The sequence below is a fragment of the Oncorhynchus nerka genome, linkage group LG27 (assembly GCF_034236695.1).
Source record: "Oncorhynchus nerka isolate Pitt River linkage group LG27, Oner_Uvic_2.0, whole genome shotgun sequence".
Lineage (NCBI taxonomy): Eukaryota > Metazoa > Chordata > Actinopteri > Salmoniformes > Salmonidae > Oncorhynchus > Oncorhynchus nerka.
Window position 1 is genome coordinate 101,882,405 of NC_088422.1, and position 18,645 is coordinate 101,901,049.

Below are 18,645 nucleotides of genomic sequence, written 5' to 3' on the forward strand. Positions count from 1 at the left end.
GGTTATTTAACAGACAGACAGACAGACAGACAGGAGACAGACAGACAGACAGGGGTTATTTAACAGACAGACAGACAGACAGACAGACAGACAGACAGACAGACAGACAGGGGTTATTTAACAGACAGACAGACAGACAGACAGACAGACAGACAGACAGGGGTTATTTAACAGACAGACAGACAGACAGACAGACAGGGGTTATTTAACGGACAGACAGACAGACAACAGACAGACAGACAGACAGACAGACAGACAACAGACAGACAGGGGTAATTTAACGTTCTCTCAGGGTTGGCAGAAACATCTCCTCGTATCCAGACATAATCAGAGTCAATAAGAAGAGTTCAAACCGATGTTGTGACACATAGGTCCGTATTATCGGCTCTCAGGAGCCAATGAAACAGCCTCTAGGTGTCACAGGAAATCTACATGGCTTTAATACCACACCTGTCAGCAGCTTGTCTCCAGATGTACCTCTTACTGCCGTGGGTTAAATCAGGGGTCACAGGGTTTCTGGGCAACTCATGATCTGTTACATTATTAATGACCTCTTACTGACGTGGGTTAAATCAGGGGTCACAGGGTTTCTGGGTAACTCATGATCTGTTATGTTATTAATGACCTCTTACTGCCGTGGGTTAAGGGGGAGGGAAGGTAAGGGGGAGGGAGGGTAAGGGGGAGGGAAGGTAAGGGGGAGGGAAGGTAAGGGGAGACCTAAACAGTTTTCCTTAACTGAAATGTGTCTTCCTCATTTAACCCCTGAATCAGAGAGGTGTAGGGGGGCTGCCTTCATCAACATCCACATCTTCCTCATTTAACCCCTGAATCAGAGAGGTGTAGGGGGCTGCCTTCATCAACATCCACGTCTTCCTCATTTAACCCCTGAATCAGAGAGGTGTAGGGGGGCTGCCTTCATCAACATCCACATCTTCCTCATTTAACCCCTGAATCAGAGAGGTGTAGGGGGCTGCCTTCATCAACATCCACGTCTTCCTCATTTAACCCCTGAATCAGAGAGGTGTAGGGGGCTGCCTTCATCAACATCCACGTCTTCCTCATTTAACCCCTGAATCAGAGAGGTGTAGGGGGCTGCCTTCATCAACATCCACGTCTTCCTCATTTAACCCCTGAATCAGAGAGGTGTAGGGGGCTGCCTTCATCAACATCCACGTCTTCCTCATTTAACCCCTGAATCAGAGAGGTGTAGGGGGGCTGCCTTCATCAACATCCACGTCTTCCTCATTTAACCCCTGAATCAGAGAGGTGTAGGGGGCTGCCTTCATCAACATCCACGTCTTCCTCATTTGACCCCCTGAATCAGAGAGGTGTAGGGGGGCTGCCTTCATCAACATCCACGTCTTCCTCATTTGACCCCTGAATCAGAGAGGTGTAGGGGGCTGCCTTCATCAACATCCACGTCTTCCTCATTTAACCCCCTGAATCAGAGAGGTGTAGGGGGCGCCTTAATCAACATCCACGTCTTCCTCATTTAACCCAACCCCCCTGAATCAGAGAGGTGTAGGGGGCTGCCTTCATCAACATCCACGTCTTCCTCATTTAACCCCTGAATCAGAGAGGTGTAGGGGGCGCCTTAATCAACATCCACGTCTTCCTCATTTAACCCAACCCCCTGAATCAGAGAGGTGTAGGGGGGCTGCCTTAATCAACATCCACATCTTCCTCATTTAACCCCTGAATCAGAGAGGTGTAGGGGGGAGGGGGCTGCCTTAATCAACATCCACATCTTCCTCATTTAACCCCTGAATCAGAGAGGTGTAGGGGGGCTGCCTTCATCAACATCCACATCTTCCTCATTTAACCCCTGAATCAGAGAGGTGTAGGGGGCTGCCTTCATCAACATCCACGTCTTCCTCATTTAACCCCTGAATCAGAGAGGTGTAGGGGGCTGCCTTCATCAACATCCACGTCTTCCTCATTTAACCCCTGAATCAGAGAGGTGTAGGGGGCTGCCTTCATCAACATCCACGTCTTCCTCATTTAACCCCCTGAATCAGAGAGGTGTAGGGGGGCTGCCTTCATCAACATCCACGTCTTCCTCATTTGATACCCTGAATCAGAGAGGTGTAGGGGGGGCTGCCTTCATCAACATCCACATCTTCCTCATTTAACCCCTGAATCAGAGAGGTGTAGGGGGCTGCCTTCATCATCATCCACGTCTTCCTCATTTAACCCCCTGAATCAGAGAGGTGTAGGGGGCTGCCTTCATCAACATCCACGTCTTCCTCATTTAACCCAACCCCTGAATCAGAGAGGTGGGGGGACTGCCTTCATCATCATCCACGTCTTCCTCATTTGACCCCTGAATCAGAGAGGTGTAGGGGGGAGCTGCCTCGCTCAGGGTATAGAGTTAAAATGTATTCCATCTTGAGTTTTCATCCCAATATTACACATTATACATCATCACAGAAGACTGAAATATAACTAAACAGTTTGACATAGAAACACCTGATTTTCGGGCAGTAAAAATAAATAAATCATGAATAATATGATTAACATTCCACCCACGGGGCCACTGGGTCATTTGACTGCAGGAAAGAGAGTTTGTATTTATTTCCATGCGAGCCCCGTTGTCACAGTGTGGTATGGAATCAGAAAGACAGATAGGTAAATGACACACACACACACACACACACAGACACACACACACACAAATACACACACACAAATACACACACACACACACATACGCATGAATGCACACACAAATACACACACACAAATACACACACACGCACACATACGCATGAATGCACACACACACACAAATGCACACGCACACACATACGCATGAATACACACACACACACACACACACACACATACACACACACACACACACATACGCATGAATGCACACACACACACACACACAAATGCACACACACACACAAATACACACACACACACACATACGCATGAATGCACACACACACACAAATGCACACACACACACACACACACACACATACGCATGAATACACACACACACACACACACACATACGCATGAATACACACACACACACACACACACACGGACACTGGATGACGTTCAACGGAAAATATGAAAATGAGGCACTTAATCTCCAACCATTGTCAGAGCTGCTGTATGTGCTGAGTATAAGATGTGGTGTGTTTCAGCGATGTCCTGGTGTCTATTCTTCTAGGATCTGTTTTCAACCTGTGACGGACAACTTTCATTAAGGACTGAGAAGACGGCTGTTACCCGCTGTTTCTACGCTGCTCGGACCTGGTGACAGACAGAGAGAGAGAGAGAGACAGAGAGAGAGAGAGACAGAGAGAGAGAGACAGAGAGAGAGAGAGACAGAGAGAGAGAGAGACAGAGAGAGAGAGACAGAGAGAGAGAGACAGAGAGAGAGAGAGACAGAGAGAGAGAGACAGAGAGAGAGAGACAGAGAGAGACAGAGAGGAAGGAGAGAGACAGAGAGGAAGGAGAGAGACCGAGAAAGGAGAGAGAGACAGAGAGGAAGGAGAGAGACAGAGAGGAAGGAGAGAGAGACAGAGAGGAAGGAGAGAGAGACAGAGAGGAAGGAGAGAGAGACAGAGAACAGGGAGAGAGAATAGAACAGAGGACCAGCTGTGTGGACCTTCATATGGAGTCTATAACAGAGGGAGGAGGAGGAGGAGGAGGGCTGAGGGAGCTGGTTCTAAAGTGGTTTACAGAGACCCAGGCCCCTCTCATTCTCCTCCATGAAGGAAACTTTCCCGATTGGTTCCAAGGCTTCACCACCAGGAAGTAAGTGCTGTACTTGCATAATGAGGAATCTGGACAGGACAGCAGTGGGAATACGTTGTCTCAGTGTTTTAGCAGATCAGATCTCTGTTTTGAGGTATATTGATATATATATATATTATATATATTATATATATTGTATATATTGAAGGTCTGAAAGCAGATGAAGTTCTCTGACTACAAACTGTAACATCGTTTTGGATGCCTCATTGTTTCATTGAATATAGTAATACATTATACTGTCGATTCAAAACCACGGCCTCTGAAACAGGCAGAAAGAAGGGTCTTTTTTTGAGGCTCTTTATCTCAAGTAATTGTCATTTGTCAGTGAATAAATGGTGCAAAGAGAGAGACTGAAGATACAGTGGGTTTCTATCCAATCGCGAACAGATGTTCATGTGAACATTTTAAAATCAGAATAAAGACATTTTCCCCACCAGCGCCATCAAAATGAACTTGTTGTAGATAAAATGCTGTGTGTAATGATTCCCATGTACCGAATAAAACATTCAGGTTGAATGGGCTTCCATCACATTATGGGGGTAGACTAGTGGTTAGAGTGGAGGGGCGGAGGGGCGGCAGGTAGACTAGTGGTTAGAGTGGAGGGGCGGAGGGGCGGCAGGTAGACTAGTGGTTAGAGTGGAGGGGCGGAGGGGCGGCAGGTAGACTAGTGGTTAGAGTGGAGGGGCGGAGGGGCGGCAGGTAGACTAGTGGTTAGAGTGGAGGGGCGGAGGGGCTGCAGGTAGACTAGTGGTTAGAGTGGAGGGGCGGAGGGGCTGCAGGTAGACTAGTGGTTAGAGTGGAGGGGCGGCAGGTAGACTAGTGGTTAGAGTGGAGGGGCGGAGGGGCGGCAGGTAGACTAGTGGTTAGAGTGGAGGGGCAGAGGGGCTGCAGGTAGACTAGTGGTTAGAGTGGAGGGGTGGAGGGGCTGCAGGTAGACTAGTGGTTAGAGTGGAGGGGCGGAGGGGCTGCAGGTAGACTAGTGGTTAGAGTGGGGGGCGGAGGGGCAGCAGGTAGTCTAGTGGTTAGAGTGGAGGGGCGGCAGGTAGACTAGTGGTTAGAGTGGAGGGGTGGAGGGGCGGCAGGTAGACTAGTGGTTAGAGTGGAGGGGAGGCAGGTAGTCTAGTGGTTAGATTGGAGGGGCGGCAGGTAGTCTAGTGGTTAGAGTGGAGGGGCGGCAGGGTCTAGTGGTTAGGGAGTGGAGGGGCGGCAGGTAGTCTAGTGGTTAGAGTGGAGGGGTGGCAGGGTAGTCTAGTGGTTAGAGCGTTGGACTAGTAACCGAAAGGTTGCAAACTCGAGTCCCTGAGCTGACAAGGTAAAAATCTGTCGTTCTGCCCCTGAACAAGACAGTTAACCCACTGTTCCTAGGCCGTCAATGAAAATAAGAATTTGTTCTTAACTGACTTTCCTAGTTAAATAAATATAAAATGATCAACTCTACTGATGTCTTTCACACACAAAAAGTGTCCCGTTCTGGTATCTGCTGTTGTCTGGAATAACCTACATATCGAGATTATTATTACATACAAAAGCAGCCAAGCATCGATCATCATGTCACCAGAATAAGCCATGGTCTGTAGCCTAATAAACTGCATGGTTTCCCCCAATGAGTCGTAGTGGGAGGACCACACAACATGTCATCGCGTGACTCCCAAGTTAACTTCGATACGATGGTTGTTATATCAATATCTGCGCATAAAAGGCATTTCCACCAACATTTCCCACGTTGTCTAGAGTATTTTGTTTTGTCGACATTTTGAAATTTCACCGAACCTTTTTCTGTTTTTCATCAGGCCTGTCATAGAGAGAGAGAGAGAGACAGAGAGAGAGAGAGAGAGAGAGAGAGAGAGAGAGAGAGAGAGAGACAGAGACAGAGAGAGACAGAGAGAGAGAGGGAGACAGAGAGAGAGAGGGAGACAGAGAGAGAGAGAGAGAGAGAAAGAGAGAGATAGACAGAGAGAGACAGAGAGAGACAGAGAGAGATAGAGAGAGAGGGAGAGAGATAAAGAGGGAGAGAGAGAGCGAGAGAGAGAGGGAGAGGGAGAGGGAGAAAGAGACAGAGAGAGAGAGAGAGAGGGAGAGGGAGAGAGAGAGAGAGATAAAGAGGGAAAGAGATAAAGATAAAACAATATGTAACAATGTGCTATATATATTAAAGCTAATTTCCCTGTGAAATCAGTTGACAGCGTATTTTGTTCTCTACTTCCTTCCTGTCAGGGAAGCAGAGGATCAGCTGAGAGACAAGCCTCTGGGATGTTTTCTCATCAGACTCAGTGACAAAGCTGTAGGATACATCCTCTCATACAAGTGATTCCTCGTACTGGTTTGGTTACCTAAGACACATCATAACAAAACATCAACATATCATTTCATTCCTTAAAAAAATAAATAAATGAAATGTGCAGCTTAGCCTACAGTGGGTTGGGAAAGGTTTAAATGATTGCAATTGCATGTGTTCCCCCCCCCCCCCCCCCAGAAGGTTATGTTCAATAGAAGGAATGAACAGGAAGTCTATTTAGATTGTTCACACACTGTTACACCAAACAAGGTTTGTAGTCAGTGTTGTATCTTCTCATGCCGTCTCATCTCGCTTCACTAAACCTGTACTCTTCCTCTTGTAACCCTTCCTCTTCCTCAGAGGACAAGATCGCTGCCGCCATTTTGTGATCAACCAGGACCAAGCTGGGCTGTTCGCTATCTCCGGGGACGACCAGCCTCACCACAGCCTCACGGAACTGATAGAGCACTACAGAGTCCATCCCATCCAGCCTTGTTGGAGAGTCACCTCTTGACAGTGTTACTGTTGTCAGGTAGGAGAACCAATGACAGACAGAGTCCTCACCTCTACATACTGTTGTCAGGTAGGAGAACCAATAACATGACAGAGTCAGTCACCTCTATGTACTGTTGTCATGACAGTTACTGTTGTCAGGTAGGAGAACAATAACATGACAGAGTTACTGTTGTCAGGTAGGAGAACCAATGACATGACAGAGTCCTCTACCTGTTGTCAGGTACATGACAGAGTCCCTCACCTCTACATACTGTTGTCAGGTCTACATACTGTTGTCAGGTAGGAGAACCAATGACAGAGTCCTCACCTCTACATACTGTTGTCAGGTAGGAGAACCAATAACATGACAGAGTCCTCACCTCTACATACTGTTGTCAGGTAGGAGAACCAATAACATGACAGAGTCCTTCACCTCTACATACTGTTGTCATGTACTGTTGTTGTCAGGTAGGAGAACCAATAACATGACAGAGTTACAGGTAGGAGAATGACAGAGTTACTGTTGTCAGGTAGAGAACCAATAACATGACAGAGTCCCTCACCTCTATGTACTGTTGTCAGGTAGGTGAACATGACAGAGTCCCTCACCTCTACATACTGTTGTAACCAATGACATGACAGAGTTACTGTTGTCAGGTAGGAGAACCAATGACATGTCAGGTAGGAGAAACCAATAACCAATAACCAATGACATGACAGAGTCCCTCGTGAACCAATAACATGACAGAGTTACTGTTTAACATTTAACATTTAAGTCATACGCTCTTATCCAGAGCGACTTTGTCAGGTAGGACAGAACTACAATGTTGAACCAATGACATGACAGAGTCCCTCACCTCACATACTGTTGTCTACATGACAGACTGTTGTCAGGTAGGAGAACCCACAGAGTTACATGACAGAGACCCTCACCTCTACATACTGTTGTCTGAACCAATAACATGACAGAGTCAGTTGTCAGGTAGGAGAACCAATAAATGACAGAGTCCTTCACCTTACATACTGTTGTCAGGTAGGAGAACCAATGACATGACAGAGTCTACATACTCACCAGAGTCCCTCACATACTGTTGTCAGGTAGGAGAACCAATAACATGACAGAGTCCCTCACCTCTACATACTGTTGTCAGGTAGGAGAACCAATAACATGACAGAGTCCTTCACCTCTACATACTGTTGTCAGGTAGACCAATAACATGAGAACCGTACTGTTGTCATGACATGACAGAGTCTGTTGTCAGGTAGGAGAACCTAACATGACAGAGTTACTGTTGTCAGGTAGGAGAACCAATAACATGAGAACCATACTGTTGTCAACATGACAGAGTCCTCACCTCTACATACTGTTGTGACACTGTTGTCAGGTAGGAGAACCAATAACATGACAGAGTCCCTCACATACTGTTGTCAGGTAGGAGAACCAATGACATACTGTTGTCAGGTAGGAGAACCAATAACAGAACCATACTGTTGTCAGGTAGGAGAACCAATAACATGACAGAGTACTGTTGTCAGGTAGGAGAACCAATGACATGACAGAGTACATACTGTTGTCAGGTAGGAGAACCAATAACATGACAGAGTTACTGTTGTCAGGTAGGAGAACCAATAACATGACAGAGTCACCTCACATACTGTTGTCAGGTAGGAGAACCAATAACATGACAGAGTTCATAACTGTTGTCAGGTACTGTTGTCAGGTAGGTGAACCAATAACATGACAGAGTCCCTCACCTCTACATACTGTTGTCAGGTAGGAGAACCAATGACATGACAGAGTTACTGTTGTCTGTTGTCAGGTAGGAGAACCAATAACATGACAATGACATGACAGAGTCCTCACCTCTACATACTGTTGTCAGGTAGGAGAACCAATAACATGACAGAGTTACTCAACCTCATGACGATACTGTTGTCAGGTAGGTGAACCAATAACATGACAGAGTTACTGTTGTCAGGTAGGAGAGACAGAACCAATGACATGACAGAGTCCCTCACCTCTACATACTGTTGTCAGGTAGGAGAACCAATAACATGACAGAGTTACTGTTGTCAGGTAGGTGAACCAATAACATGACAGAGTTACATGTTGTCAGGTAGGAGAACCAATAACATGACAGAGTTACTGTTGTCAGAGAACCAATAACATCTACATACTGTTGTCAGTAGGAGAACCAATAACATGACAGAGTCCCTCACCTTACATACTGTTGTCAGGTAGGAGAACCAATGACATGACAGAGAGAAGAACCAATAACATGACAGAGTCCCTCACCTCTACGTACTGTTGTCAGGTAGGAGAACCAATGACATGACAGAGTCCCTCACCTCTGACATACTGTCAGGTAGGTCAGGTACTGTTGTCAGGTAGGTGAACCAATAACATGACAGAGTCCTCACCTCTACATACTGTTGTCAGGTAGGTGAACCAATAACATGACAGAGTTACTGTCAGGTAGGAGAACCAATGACATCAGGTCAGGTAGGAGAACCAATAACCAATAGGAGAACATGACAGTCCTCACCTCTACATAGTTAGGAGAACCAATGACATAACAGAGTCCTCACCTCTACATACTGTTGTCAGGTAGGTGAACCAATAACATGACAGAGTCCTCACCTCTACATACTGTTGTCAGGTAGGAGAACCAATGACATGACAGAGTCCCTCACCTCTACATACTGTTGTCAGGTAGGAGAACCAATAACATGACAGAGTCCCTCACCTCTACATACTGTTGTCAGGTAGGAGAACCAATGACATGACAGAGACATACTGTTGTCAGGAGGAGAACCAATAAGACCTCTACATACTGTTGTCACTGTTGTAGGAGAACCAATAACATGACAGACCAATGTCAGGTGACAAGACATGACAGAGTCCCTCACCTCTACAGAGTCCCTCACCTCTACATACTGTTGTCAGGTAGGAGAACCAATGACATGACAGAGTTACTGTTTGTCAGGTAGGAGAACCAATAACATGACAGAGTCCTCTACATACTGTTGTCAGGTAGGTGAACCAATACATGACAGAGTTGTCAGGTAGGAGAACCAATGACATGACAGAGTCCCTCACCTCTGTCAGGTAGGTGAACCAATAACATACTGTTGTCAGGTAGGTGAGTCCCTCACCTCTACATACCAATAACATGACAGAGTCCCTACCTCTACATACTGTTGTCAGGTAGGTGAACCAATAACAGGAGAACATGACAGAGTTACTGTTGTCAATGACAGAGTCCTCACATCAGGTAGGAGAACCAATGACATGACAGAGTTACTGTTGTCAGGTAGGAGAACCCAGAGTTACTGTTGTCAGGTAGGAGAACCAATGACATGACAGAGTCCTCCTACATACTGTTGTCAGATAGGAGAACCAATGACATGACAGAGTTGTTGTCAGGTAGGAGAACCAATGACATGACAGAGTCCCTCACCTCTACATACTGTTGTCAGGTAGGGAACCAAGAACATGACAGAGTTAACATTTAACTGTTTCAGGTAGGTGAACCAATAACATGACAGAGTCCTCACCTCTACACTGTTGTCAGGTAGGTGGACCAATAACATGAGTTACTGTTGTCAGGTCACTGACAGACATACTGTTGTCAGGTAGGAGAACCAATAACATGACTGAGTTACTGTTGTCAAGGTGAACCAATAACATGACAGAGTCCCTCACCTCTACTGTTGTCAGGTAGGAGAACCAATAACATGACAGAGTTGTCAGGTAGGAGAACCAATAACATGACAGAGATACCAATAACATGACATGACACAGAGTCCTCACCTCTACATACTGTTGTACTGTTGTCTGTTGTCAGGTAGGAGAACCAATAACCAGAGTCCTCACCTCTAACTGTTGTCAGGTAGGAGAACCAATAACAGAGAACAGAGTCCCTTGTCAATCAGTAGGAGAACCAATGACATGACAGAGTTACTGTTGTCAGGTAGGAGAACCAATGACATGACAGAGTCCCTCACATACTGTCTGAACCAATAACACAGAGTTACTGTTGTCAGGTAGGACAGAGTCCCTCACCTCTACATACTGTTGTCAGGTAGGAGAACCAATGACATAACAGAGTCCCTCACCTCTACATACTGTTGTCAGGTAGGAGAACCAATAACATGACAGAGTCCCTCACCTTACATACTGTTGTCAGGTAGGAGAACCAATAACATGACAGAGTCCCTCACCTCTACGTACTGTTGTCAGGTAGGTTGTCAGAGTTACTGTTGTCAGGTAGGAGAACCAATAACATGACAGAGTCTACTGTTGTCAGGTAGGAGAACCAATGACATGACAGTCAGTGACCCTCACCTCTACATACTGTTGTCAGAACTGTTGTCAGGTCAGGTAGGAGAACCAATAACATGACAGAGTTACTGTTGTCAGGTAGGAGAACCAATGACATGACAGAGTCCCTCACCTCTACATACTACATACTGTTGTCAGGTAGGAGAACCCATAACATGACAGAGTTACTGCTGTCAGGTAGGAGAACCAGTAACATTTACTGTTGTCAGGTAGGAGAACCAATGACAGAGTTACATGACAGAGTCCCTCACCTCTACATACTGTTGTCAGGTAGGAGAACCAATGACATGACAGAGTCCCTCACCTCTACATACTGTTGTCAGGTAGGAGAACCAATAACATGACAGAGTCCTCACCTCTACATACTGTTGTCAGGTAGGAGAACCAATAACATACTGTTTCAGGTAGGAGAACCAAACATGACAGAGTAGTGACAGAGTTACTGTTGTCAGGTAGGAGAACCAATGACATGACAGAGTCCCTCTCTACATACTGTTGTCAGGTAGGAGAACCAATAACATGACAGAGTTACTGTTGTCAGGTAGGAGAACCAATGACATGACAGAGTCCTCACCTCTACATACTGTTGTCATGACAGAGACCTCTACATACTGTTGTCAGGTAGAGAACCAGACATGACAGAGTCCTCACCTCTACATACTGTTGTCAGGTAGGAGAACCAATGACATGACAGAGTCCCTCACCTCTACATACTGTTGTCAGGTAGGAGAACCAATGACATGACAGAGTCCCTCACCTCTACATACTGTTGTCAGGTAGGAGAACCAATAACATGACAGAGTCCCTCACTGTTGTCTCTGACATACTGTTGTCAGGTAGGAGAACCAATAACATGACAGAGTTACTGTTGTCAGGTACTGTTGGGAGAACCAATAACATGACAGAACCAATAACATGACAGAGTCCCTCACCTCTACATACTGTTGTCAGGTAGGAGAACCAATAACATGACAGAGTCCTCTACATACTGTTGTCAGGTAGGTGAACCAATAACATGACAGAGTTACTGTTGTCAGGTAGGAGAACCAATGACATGACAGAGTTACTGTTGTCAGGTAGGAGAACCAATAACATGACAGAGTCCCTCACCTCTACATACTGTTGTCAGGTAGGTGAACCAATAACATGACAGTCCTCAGTTACTGTTGTCAGGTAGGAGAACCAATGACATGACAGAGTCCCTCACCTCTACATACTGTTGTCAGGTAGGTGAACCAATAACATGACAGAGTCCCTCACCTCTACGTACTGTTGTCTACATACATGTTGTCAGGTAGGTGAGTCCTCACCAATACCAATGACATGACAGAGTTACTGTTGTCAGGTAGGAGAACCAATAACATGACAGAGTCCCCTCACCTCTTACTGTTGTCAGGTAGGTGAACCAATAACATGACAGAGTCCCTCACCTCTACATACTGTTGTCAGGTAGGAGAACCAATAACATGACAGAGTCCTCACCTCTACATACTGTTGTCAGGTAGGTGAACCAATAACATGACAGAGTCCCTCACCAGGTAGGAGAACCAATGACATGACAGAGTCCTCACCTCTACATACTGTTGTCAGGTAGGTGAACCAATAACATGACAGAGTCCCTCACCTCTATGTACTGTTGTCAGGTAGGAGAACCAATAACATGACAGAGTTACTGTTGTCAGGTAGGAGAACCAATAACATGACAGAGTTACTGTTGTCAGGTAGGTGAACCAATAACATGACAGATAGTTACTGTTGTCAGGTAGGAGAACCAGTAACATGACAGAGTTACTGTTGTCAGGTAGGAGAACCAATGACATGACAGAGTCCCTCACCTCTACATACTGTTGTCAGGTAGGTGAACCAATAACATGACAGAGTCAGTCCCTCACAGTTGGGAAAACGTTGGTTAAAATGTAACCTTGTCTGATAGAGGAAGAACCAATAACATGACAGAGTGCCTACATACTTCAGGTAGGAGTTGACAGTCTATCTGTGTTCAGTCAAGTCACAGTCTGTTGTCAGGTAGAGAACCCAGTCAGAGTTATCTTCTCATGACAGAGTCCCATCCCAGTCTATCTGTGGACTGTGTTCAGTCAAGCTCATAGGACAGCTGTGAACCAATAACATGACAGAGTTACTGTTGCAGTCTAACTGTGTTCTGTGTTGCATCTTCTCACTGTTGTCCATAACATGACCAGTCTATCTTCTCATGACCATCCCACCTCTATCTGTGTTGTATCTTCTCATGCTGTTGTCAGGTGGACCCAGTCTATCTGTGTTGTATCTTCTCATGCCATCCCAGTCTATCTGTGTTGTATCTTCTCATGCCATCCCAGTCTATCTTGTTGAACCATCCCAGTCTTCTATGTCTGTTGTCAGGTGCATCTTCTCAGGTAGAACCAATAACATCCCAGGTGTCATATCTGTTGTTGCATCTTCTCATAGTCCCTCACCTCTACATACTGTTGTCAATTAGGAACCATCCATGACAGAGTCTATCTTCTCAGGGTGAACCATCCCAGTCGTTGGTTAAAATGTAACCTTGTCTGTAGAGGAAGCCTATGGTGTTGTATCTTCTCAGTCAAGTCCATCCCAGTCTATCTGGACTGTGTTCAGTCAATCTTCTCATGCCATCCTCAGTCTATCTGTGTTGCATCTTCTCATGCCATCCCAGTCTATCTGTGTTGTATCTTCTCATGCCATCCCAGTCTATCTTCTCATGCCATCCCAGCCTATCTGTGTTGTATCTTCTCATTCCCAGTCTATCCATCCCAGCCATCTATCTTCTCATGCCATCCCAGTCTATCTTCTCATGCCATCCCAGTCTATCTGTGTTGCATCTTCTCATGCCATCCCAGTCTATCTTCTCATGCCATCCCAGTCTATCTTCTCATGCCATCCCAGTCTATCTGTGTTGTATCTTCTCATGCCATCCCAGTCTATCTGTGTTGTATCTTCTCATGCCATCCCAGTCTATCTTCTCATGCCATCCCAGTCTATCTGTGTTGTATCTTCTCATGCCATCCCAGTCTATCTTCTCATGCCATCCCAGTCTATCTGTGTTGTATCTTCTCATGCCATCCCAGTCTATCTGTGTTGCATCTTCTCATGCCATCCCAGTCTATCTTCTCATGCCATCCCAGTCTATCTGTGTTGCATCTTCTCATGCCATCCCAGTCTATCTTCTCATGCCATCCCAGTCTATCTTCTCATGCCATCCCAGTCTGTGTTGTATCTTCTCATGCCATCCCAGTCTATCTGTGTTGTATCTTCTCATGCCATCCCAGTCTATCTTCTCATGCCATCCCAGTCTATCTGTGTTGTATCTTCTCATGCCATCCCAGTCTATCTGTGTTGTATCTTCTCATGCCATCCCAGTCTATCTGTGTTGTATCTTCTCATGCCATTCCAGTCTATCTGTGTTGCATCTTCTCATGCCATCCCAGTCTATCTTCTCATGCCATCCCAGTCTATCTATCTGCCATCCCAGTTGTATCTTCTCATGCCATCCCAGTCTATCTTCTCATGCCATCCAGTCTATCTGTGTTGTATCTTCTCATGCCATCCCAGTCTATCTGTGTTGCATCTTCTCATGCCATCCCAGTCTATCTGTGTTGTATCTTCTCATGCCATCCCAGTCTATCTGTGTTGTATCTTCTCATGCCATCCCAGTCTATCTGTGTTGTATCTTCTCATGCCATCCCAGTCTATCTGTGTTGCATCTTCTCATGCCATCCCAGTCTATCTGTGTTGCATCTTCTCATGCCATCCCAGTCTATCTTCTCATGCCATCCCAGTCTATCTTCTCATATCATGTATCTTCTCATGCCATCCCAGTCTATCTGTGTTGTATCTTCTCATGCCATCCCAGTCTATCTTCTCCTCATGCCATCCCAGTCTATCTGTGTTGTATCTTCTCATGCCATCCCAGTCTATCTGTGTTGTATCTTCTCATGCCATCCCAGTCTATCTGTGTTGTATCTTCTCATGCCATCCCAGTCTATCTTCTCATGCCATCCCAGTCTATCTGTGTTGCATCTTCTCATGCCATCCCAGTCTATCTGTGTTGCATCTTCTCATGCCATCCCAGTCTATCTTCTCATGCCATCCCAGTCTATCTGTGTTGCATCTTCTCATGCCATCCCAGTCTATCTGTGTTGTATCTTCTCATGCCATCCCAGTCTATCTGTGTTCTGTGCATCTTTTTAGTCTATCTGTGTTCTGTGTTTTAGTCAAGCTCAGGAGAGCTGTATGATGTGGTGCAGTTCGAGGCCAAAGAGAAGAAGAAGACCGGTGGGGTCAGTGTCCGAGCCCTGAGAAGTTACTGGGACCAGCAGAACGAACAGAAGAATGACCAACACCAACAGAATGACCATCAAAAGGACCATCACAATGACCCACGGAATGACCCACGGAATGACCCACGGAATGACCCACGGAACGACCCACGGAATGACCCACGGAATGACCCACGGAACGACCCACGGAATGACCCACGGAATGAGCAGCACCAATGGAATGACCTGCCGCCAACTAGGCAGCCCCCTGCAGTGCCACCCGTGCTGCCGCCCAAAACCAACAACAGGAAGTTGACATCAACAGTATCCATTGGCAGGAAGTCCCTCCCACAGGTACAGTAGGCAAGCCGCTACGATGGCTGAAGTCAGGTTATAAGTGGTGACGTAATTACATGGTATTACCCGACAGGGTCATGACCTATGGTGCAGGAAACATTTCCAGTGGTGGTATTAGTTCATCTTCCGGTGACCTTTAACCTCTGCACATTTCATACAGAAATATTCTATGAGTAAAAACCCAATGTATTTCCTGTGTTCTGTCTTTAGCAAGCAGTTCCTCCAGTACCAAGGCGAGGCCCACCTCTGACCCACTCTCTGAGTGGAACCTTGTCTGACAAGAGCCCGTCTCAAACCCAATACGCTGAAATACATCATGACCAAACCAGGACCACATCTCACGGTCAAACCCAATACGCTGAGATACATCATGACCAAACCAGGACCACATCTCACGGTCAAACCCAATACGCTGAGATACATCATGACCAAACCAAGACCACATCTCACGGTCAAACCCAATACGCAGAAATACATCATGACCAAACCAAGACCACATCTCATGGTCAAACCCAATACGCAGAAATACATCATGACCAAACCAAGACCAAATCTCATGGTCAAACCCAATACGCAGAAATACACACGAACCAGAACAAAGTGGAGAGACTGGCCAGTACTGGGAGTCTGAACCAGAGGAGAAGCACTGGGCCCTGGTCCTTCAATAACACCTCCACAGCAGCAGGAGGAGTCATGTACTCTGAGCTGACCCTGCCAGATGGACGGAGCCGCTCTCTACCCCGCCTGGACGACGCCACGGAGGAGGAGGAGGAGGAGGAGGGGTACTCCGACAGGATAACCATCCCTTGCTTCCCCAACACCTCTCACTCCCCCAATCCCTCCAAGAGGGTCACCTGCAACGCCTACTCTCTTCAGGACCCCAGGGAAAGCCCCCGGCCACAGATCCACGGTGGACCACAAAGCCTGGATCAGCTGAGCATCAACCCACTGTACCAGGCCTCTGTCGGGCTTGGTGAGGGCCGGGACGCCCCCTGGAAGGTACCACAGAAGCAGAGAGAAGGGGACCGTGGCAGAAGCCCCCAGGACCAGACTACCCAACAGGAGGAGAGTATGTATGCAGAGGTTCCAGAGGGGCCATCTCCTCCCCGTCATCTGATTACTGACAACACCTATGAGCAGATCCCAGGGGACGGTGGCCAAAAGAGGACACAAAGCACCGCCACAGACCAGGAGGAAACACCTATGAGATGCTGGAGAACCTGAAGTCCAAGGAGTCTACTTGGGGCAAGAAGGTAAAATAACTACTGAAATAGTCCTTGAGTATCTAGATACACAAAATGATCATCACGATGTTATGCAAAATGAAAAGATTCTTACATAAAAATATATACAGTCCAGGTAACTGGTAAAATAAAGGAAACCCTCGAGTGTAACTGTGAACGACAACATACTGTATGTGTTCCTACCAACATCTGACTGCACTCACTGCAAACATACACGTAACTGGCAAAATAAAGGAAACACTCGAGTGTAACTGTGAACGACAACATACTGTATGTGTTCCTACCAACATCTGACTGCACTCACTGCAGACATACACGTAACTGGCAAAATAAAGGAAACACTCGAGTAAATGAGGGATTCAACATATATGGAAAGCAGCAGGTGCTTCTACACAGGTGTGGTTCCTGAGTTAATTAGCAATTAACATCCCATCATGCTTAGGGTCATGTATAAAAATGCCCAGTTGTCCATTATTTTGGTTACCGTGGATAGAAGAAGAGATCTCAGTGACTTTCGGATCTCAGTGGCTCTCAGATGGAGCATGAGGGGTTTAAAGGTGTGTGTGTGTGTGTGTGTGTGTGTGTGTGTGTGTGTGTGTGTGTCTCAGTCACCAGATCTCAACCCAATTGAACACTTATGATTCTGGAGTGGTGACTGAGACCAGCGTTTTCCACCACCATCAACAAAACACCAAATGATGGAATTTCTGTAGAAAATATTAAAAATAAAGATAAACCCTTGAATGAGTAGGTGTGTCCAACCTTTTGACTGGTACTGTATATACCCACACTGTATAATGATAAAATATATTCTATTGATTCTGTTGCTATGCAGAATATCACATGGAGAAAATTATTCCCTGAATACAAGAAGAAATAGCAGCACCCTGCAGATTCAGCAACAAACCAATCAGCACCCTGCAGATTCAGCAACAAACCAATCAGCACCCTGCAGATTCAGCAACAAACCAATCAGCACCCTGCAGATTCAGCAACAAACCAATCAGCACCCTGCAGATTCAGCAACAAACCAATCAGCACCCTGCAGATTCAGCAACAAACCAATCAGCACCATGCAGATTCAGCAACAAACCAATCAGCACCCTGCAGATTCAGCAGGAAGACAATTCTTTGGTCAATGTTATTGTATTTAGGAAATGTGTAGACTTGTGTTATCTCTGTGTTAAATGTGTTTTATTAGCAAATATAAATTAAATGCATTTTCCCTTATCCACACATTGATTGTACTTGGAAATTGAAACTCAAGCTGTCTTGAGCAGAGAGAGAGAGAGAAAAACTAGTGCAGCTATACACTGAGTGTACAAAACATGATTGAGTTGCACCCCCTTTTAACCTACAGAACAGCCTCAATTCATCGGGCGTGGACTCTACAAGGTGTTGAAAGCCTTCCACAGGGTCTCTACAAGGTGTTGAAAGCCTTCCACAGGGACTCTACAAGGTGTTGAAAGCATTCCACAGGGACTCTACAAGGTGTTGAAAGCCTTCCACAGGGACTCTACAAGGTGTTGAAAGCCTTCCACAGGGTCTCTACAAGGTGTTGAAAGCCTTCCACAGGGTCTCTAAAAGGTGTTGAAAGCCTTCCACAGGGATGCTGGCCCATGTTGACTCCAATGCTTCCCACAGTTGTGTCAGGTTGGCTGGATGTCCTTTGGGTGGTGGACCGTTCTTGATACACACGGGAAACTGTTCAGTGTGAAAACCCAGCATCGTTGCAGTTCTTGACACACTCTAACTGGTGCGCCAGGTACCTACTACCACACCCCGTTTAAAGGCATGTACATATTTTGTCTTGCCCTTTCACCCTCTGAATGTCACACATACACAATCCATGTCTCAGTTGTCTCAAGG

General features: G+C 46.1%; 1 protein-coding gene across 1 annotated transcript; it reads left to right on the forward strand.

Annotated features, from left to right (window-relative positions):
* Positions 1-3,117: 3,117 nt before the first annotated feature.
* LOC115121691 (uncharacterized) lies at positions 3,118-18,006 on the forward strand. The gene is made up of 9 exons (XM_065011211.1): positions 3,118-3,780; positions 5,995-6,084; positions 6,416-6,549; positions 8,866-8,916; positions 12,721-12,749; positions 15,131-15,529; positions 15,743-16,688; positions 16,724-16,785; positions 17,612-18,006. The coding sequence occupies exons 1-9, from the start codon at positions 3,638-3,640 to the stop codon at positions 17,654-17,656; spliced, it is 1,899 nt and encodes a 632-aa protein (XP_064867283.1). The 5' UTR covers positions 3,118-3,637; the 3' UTR covers positions 17,657-18,006.
* Positions 18,007-18,645: the final 639 nt, after the last annotated feature.

Excerpts from the sequence above, each read along its gene's own strand:
- LOC115121691 (XM_065011211.1), top strand. The coding sequence starts at position 3,638 with ATGGAGTCTATAACAGAGGGAGGAGGAGGAGGAGGAGGGCTGAGGGAG. Across the intron at positions 12,750-15,130 it reads CCTCTACATACTGTTGTCAG|TCAAGCTCAGGAGAGCTGTA; the intron begins GTAGGTGAACCA and ends TCTGTGTTTTAG. Across the intron at positions 16,689-16,723 it reads GCAGATCCCAGGGGACGGTG|GAGGAAACACCTATGAGATG; the intron begins GCCAAAAGAGGA and ends GCCACAGACCAG.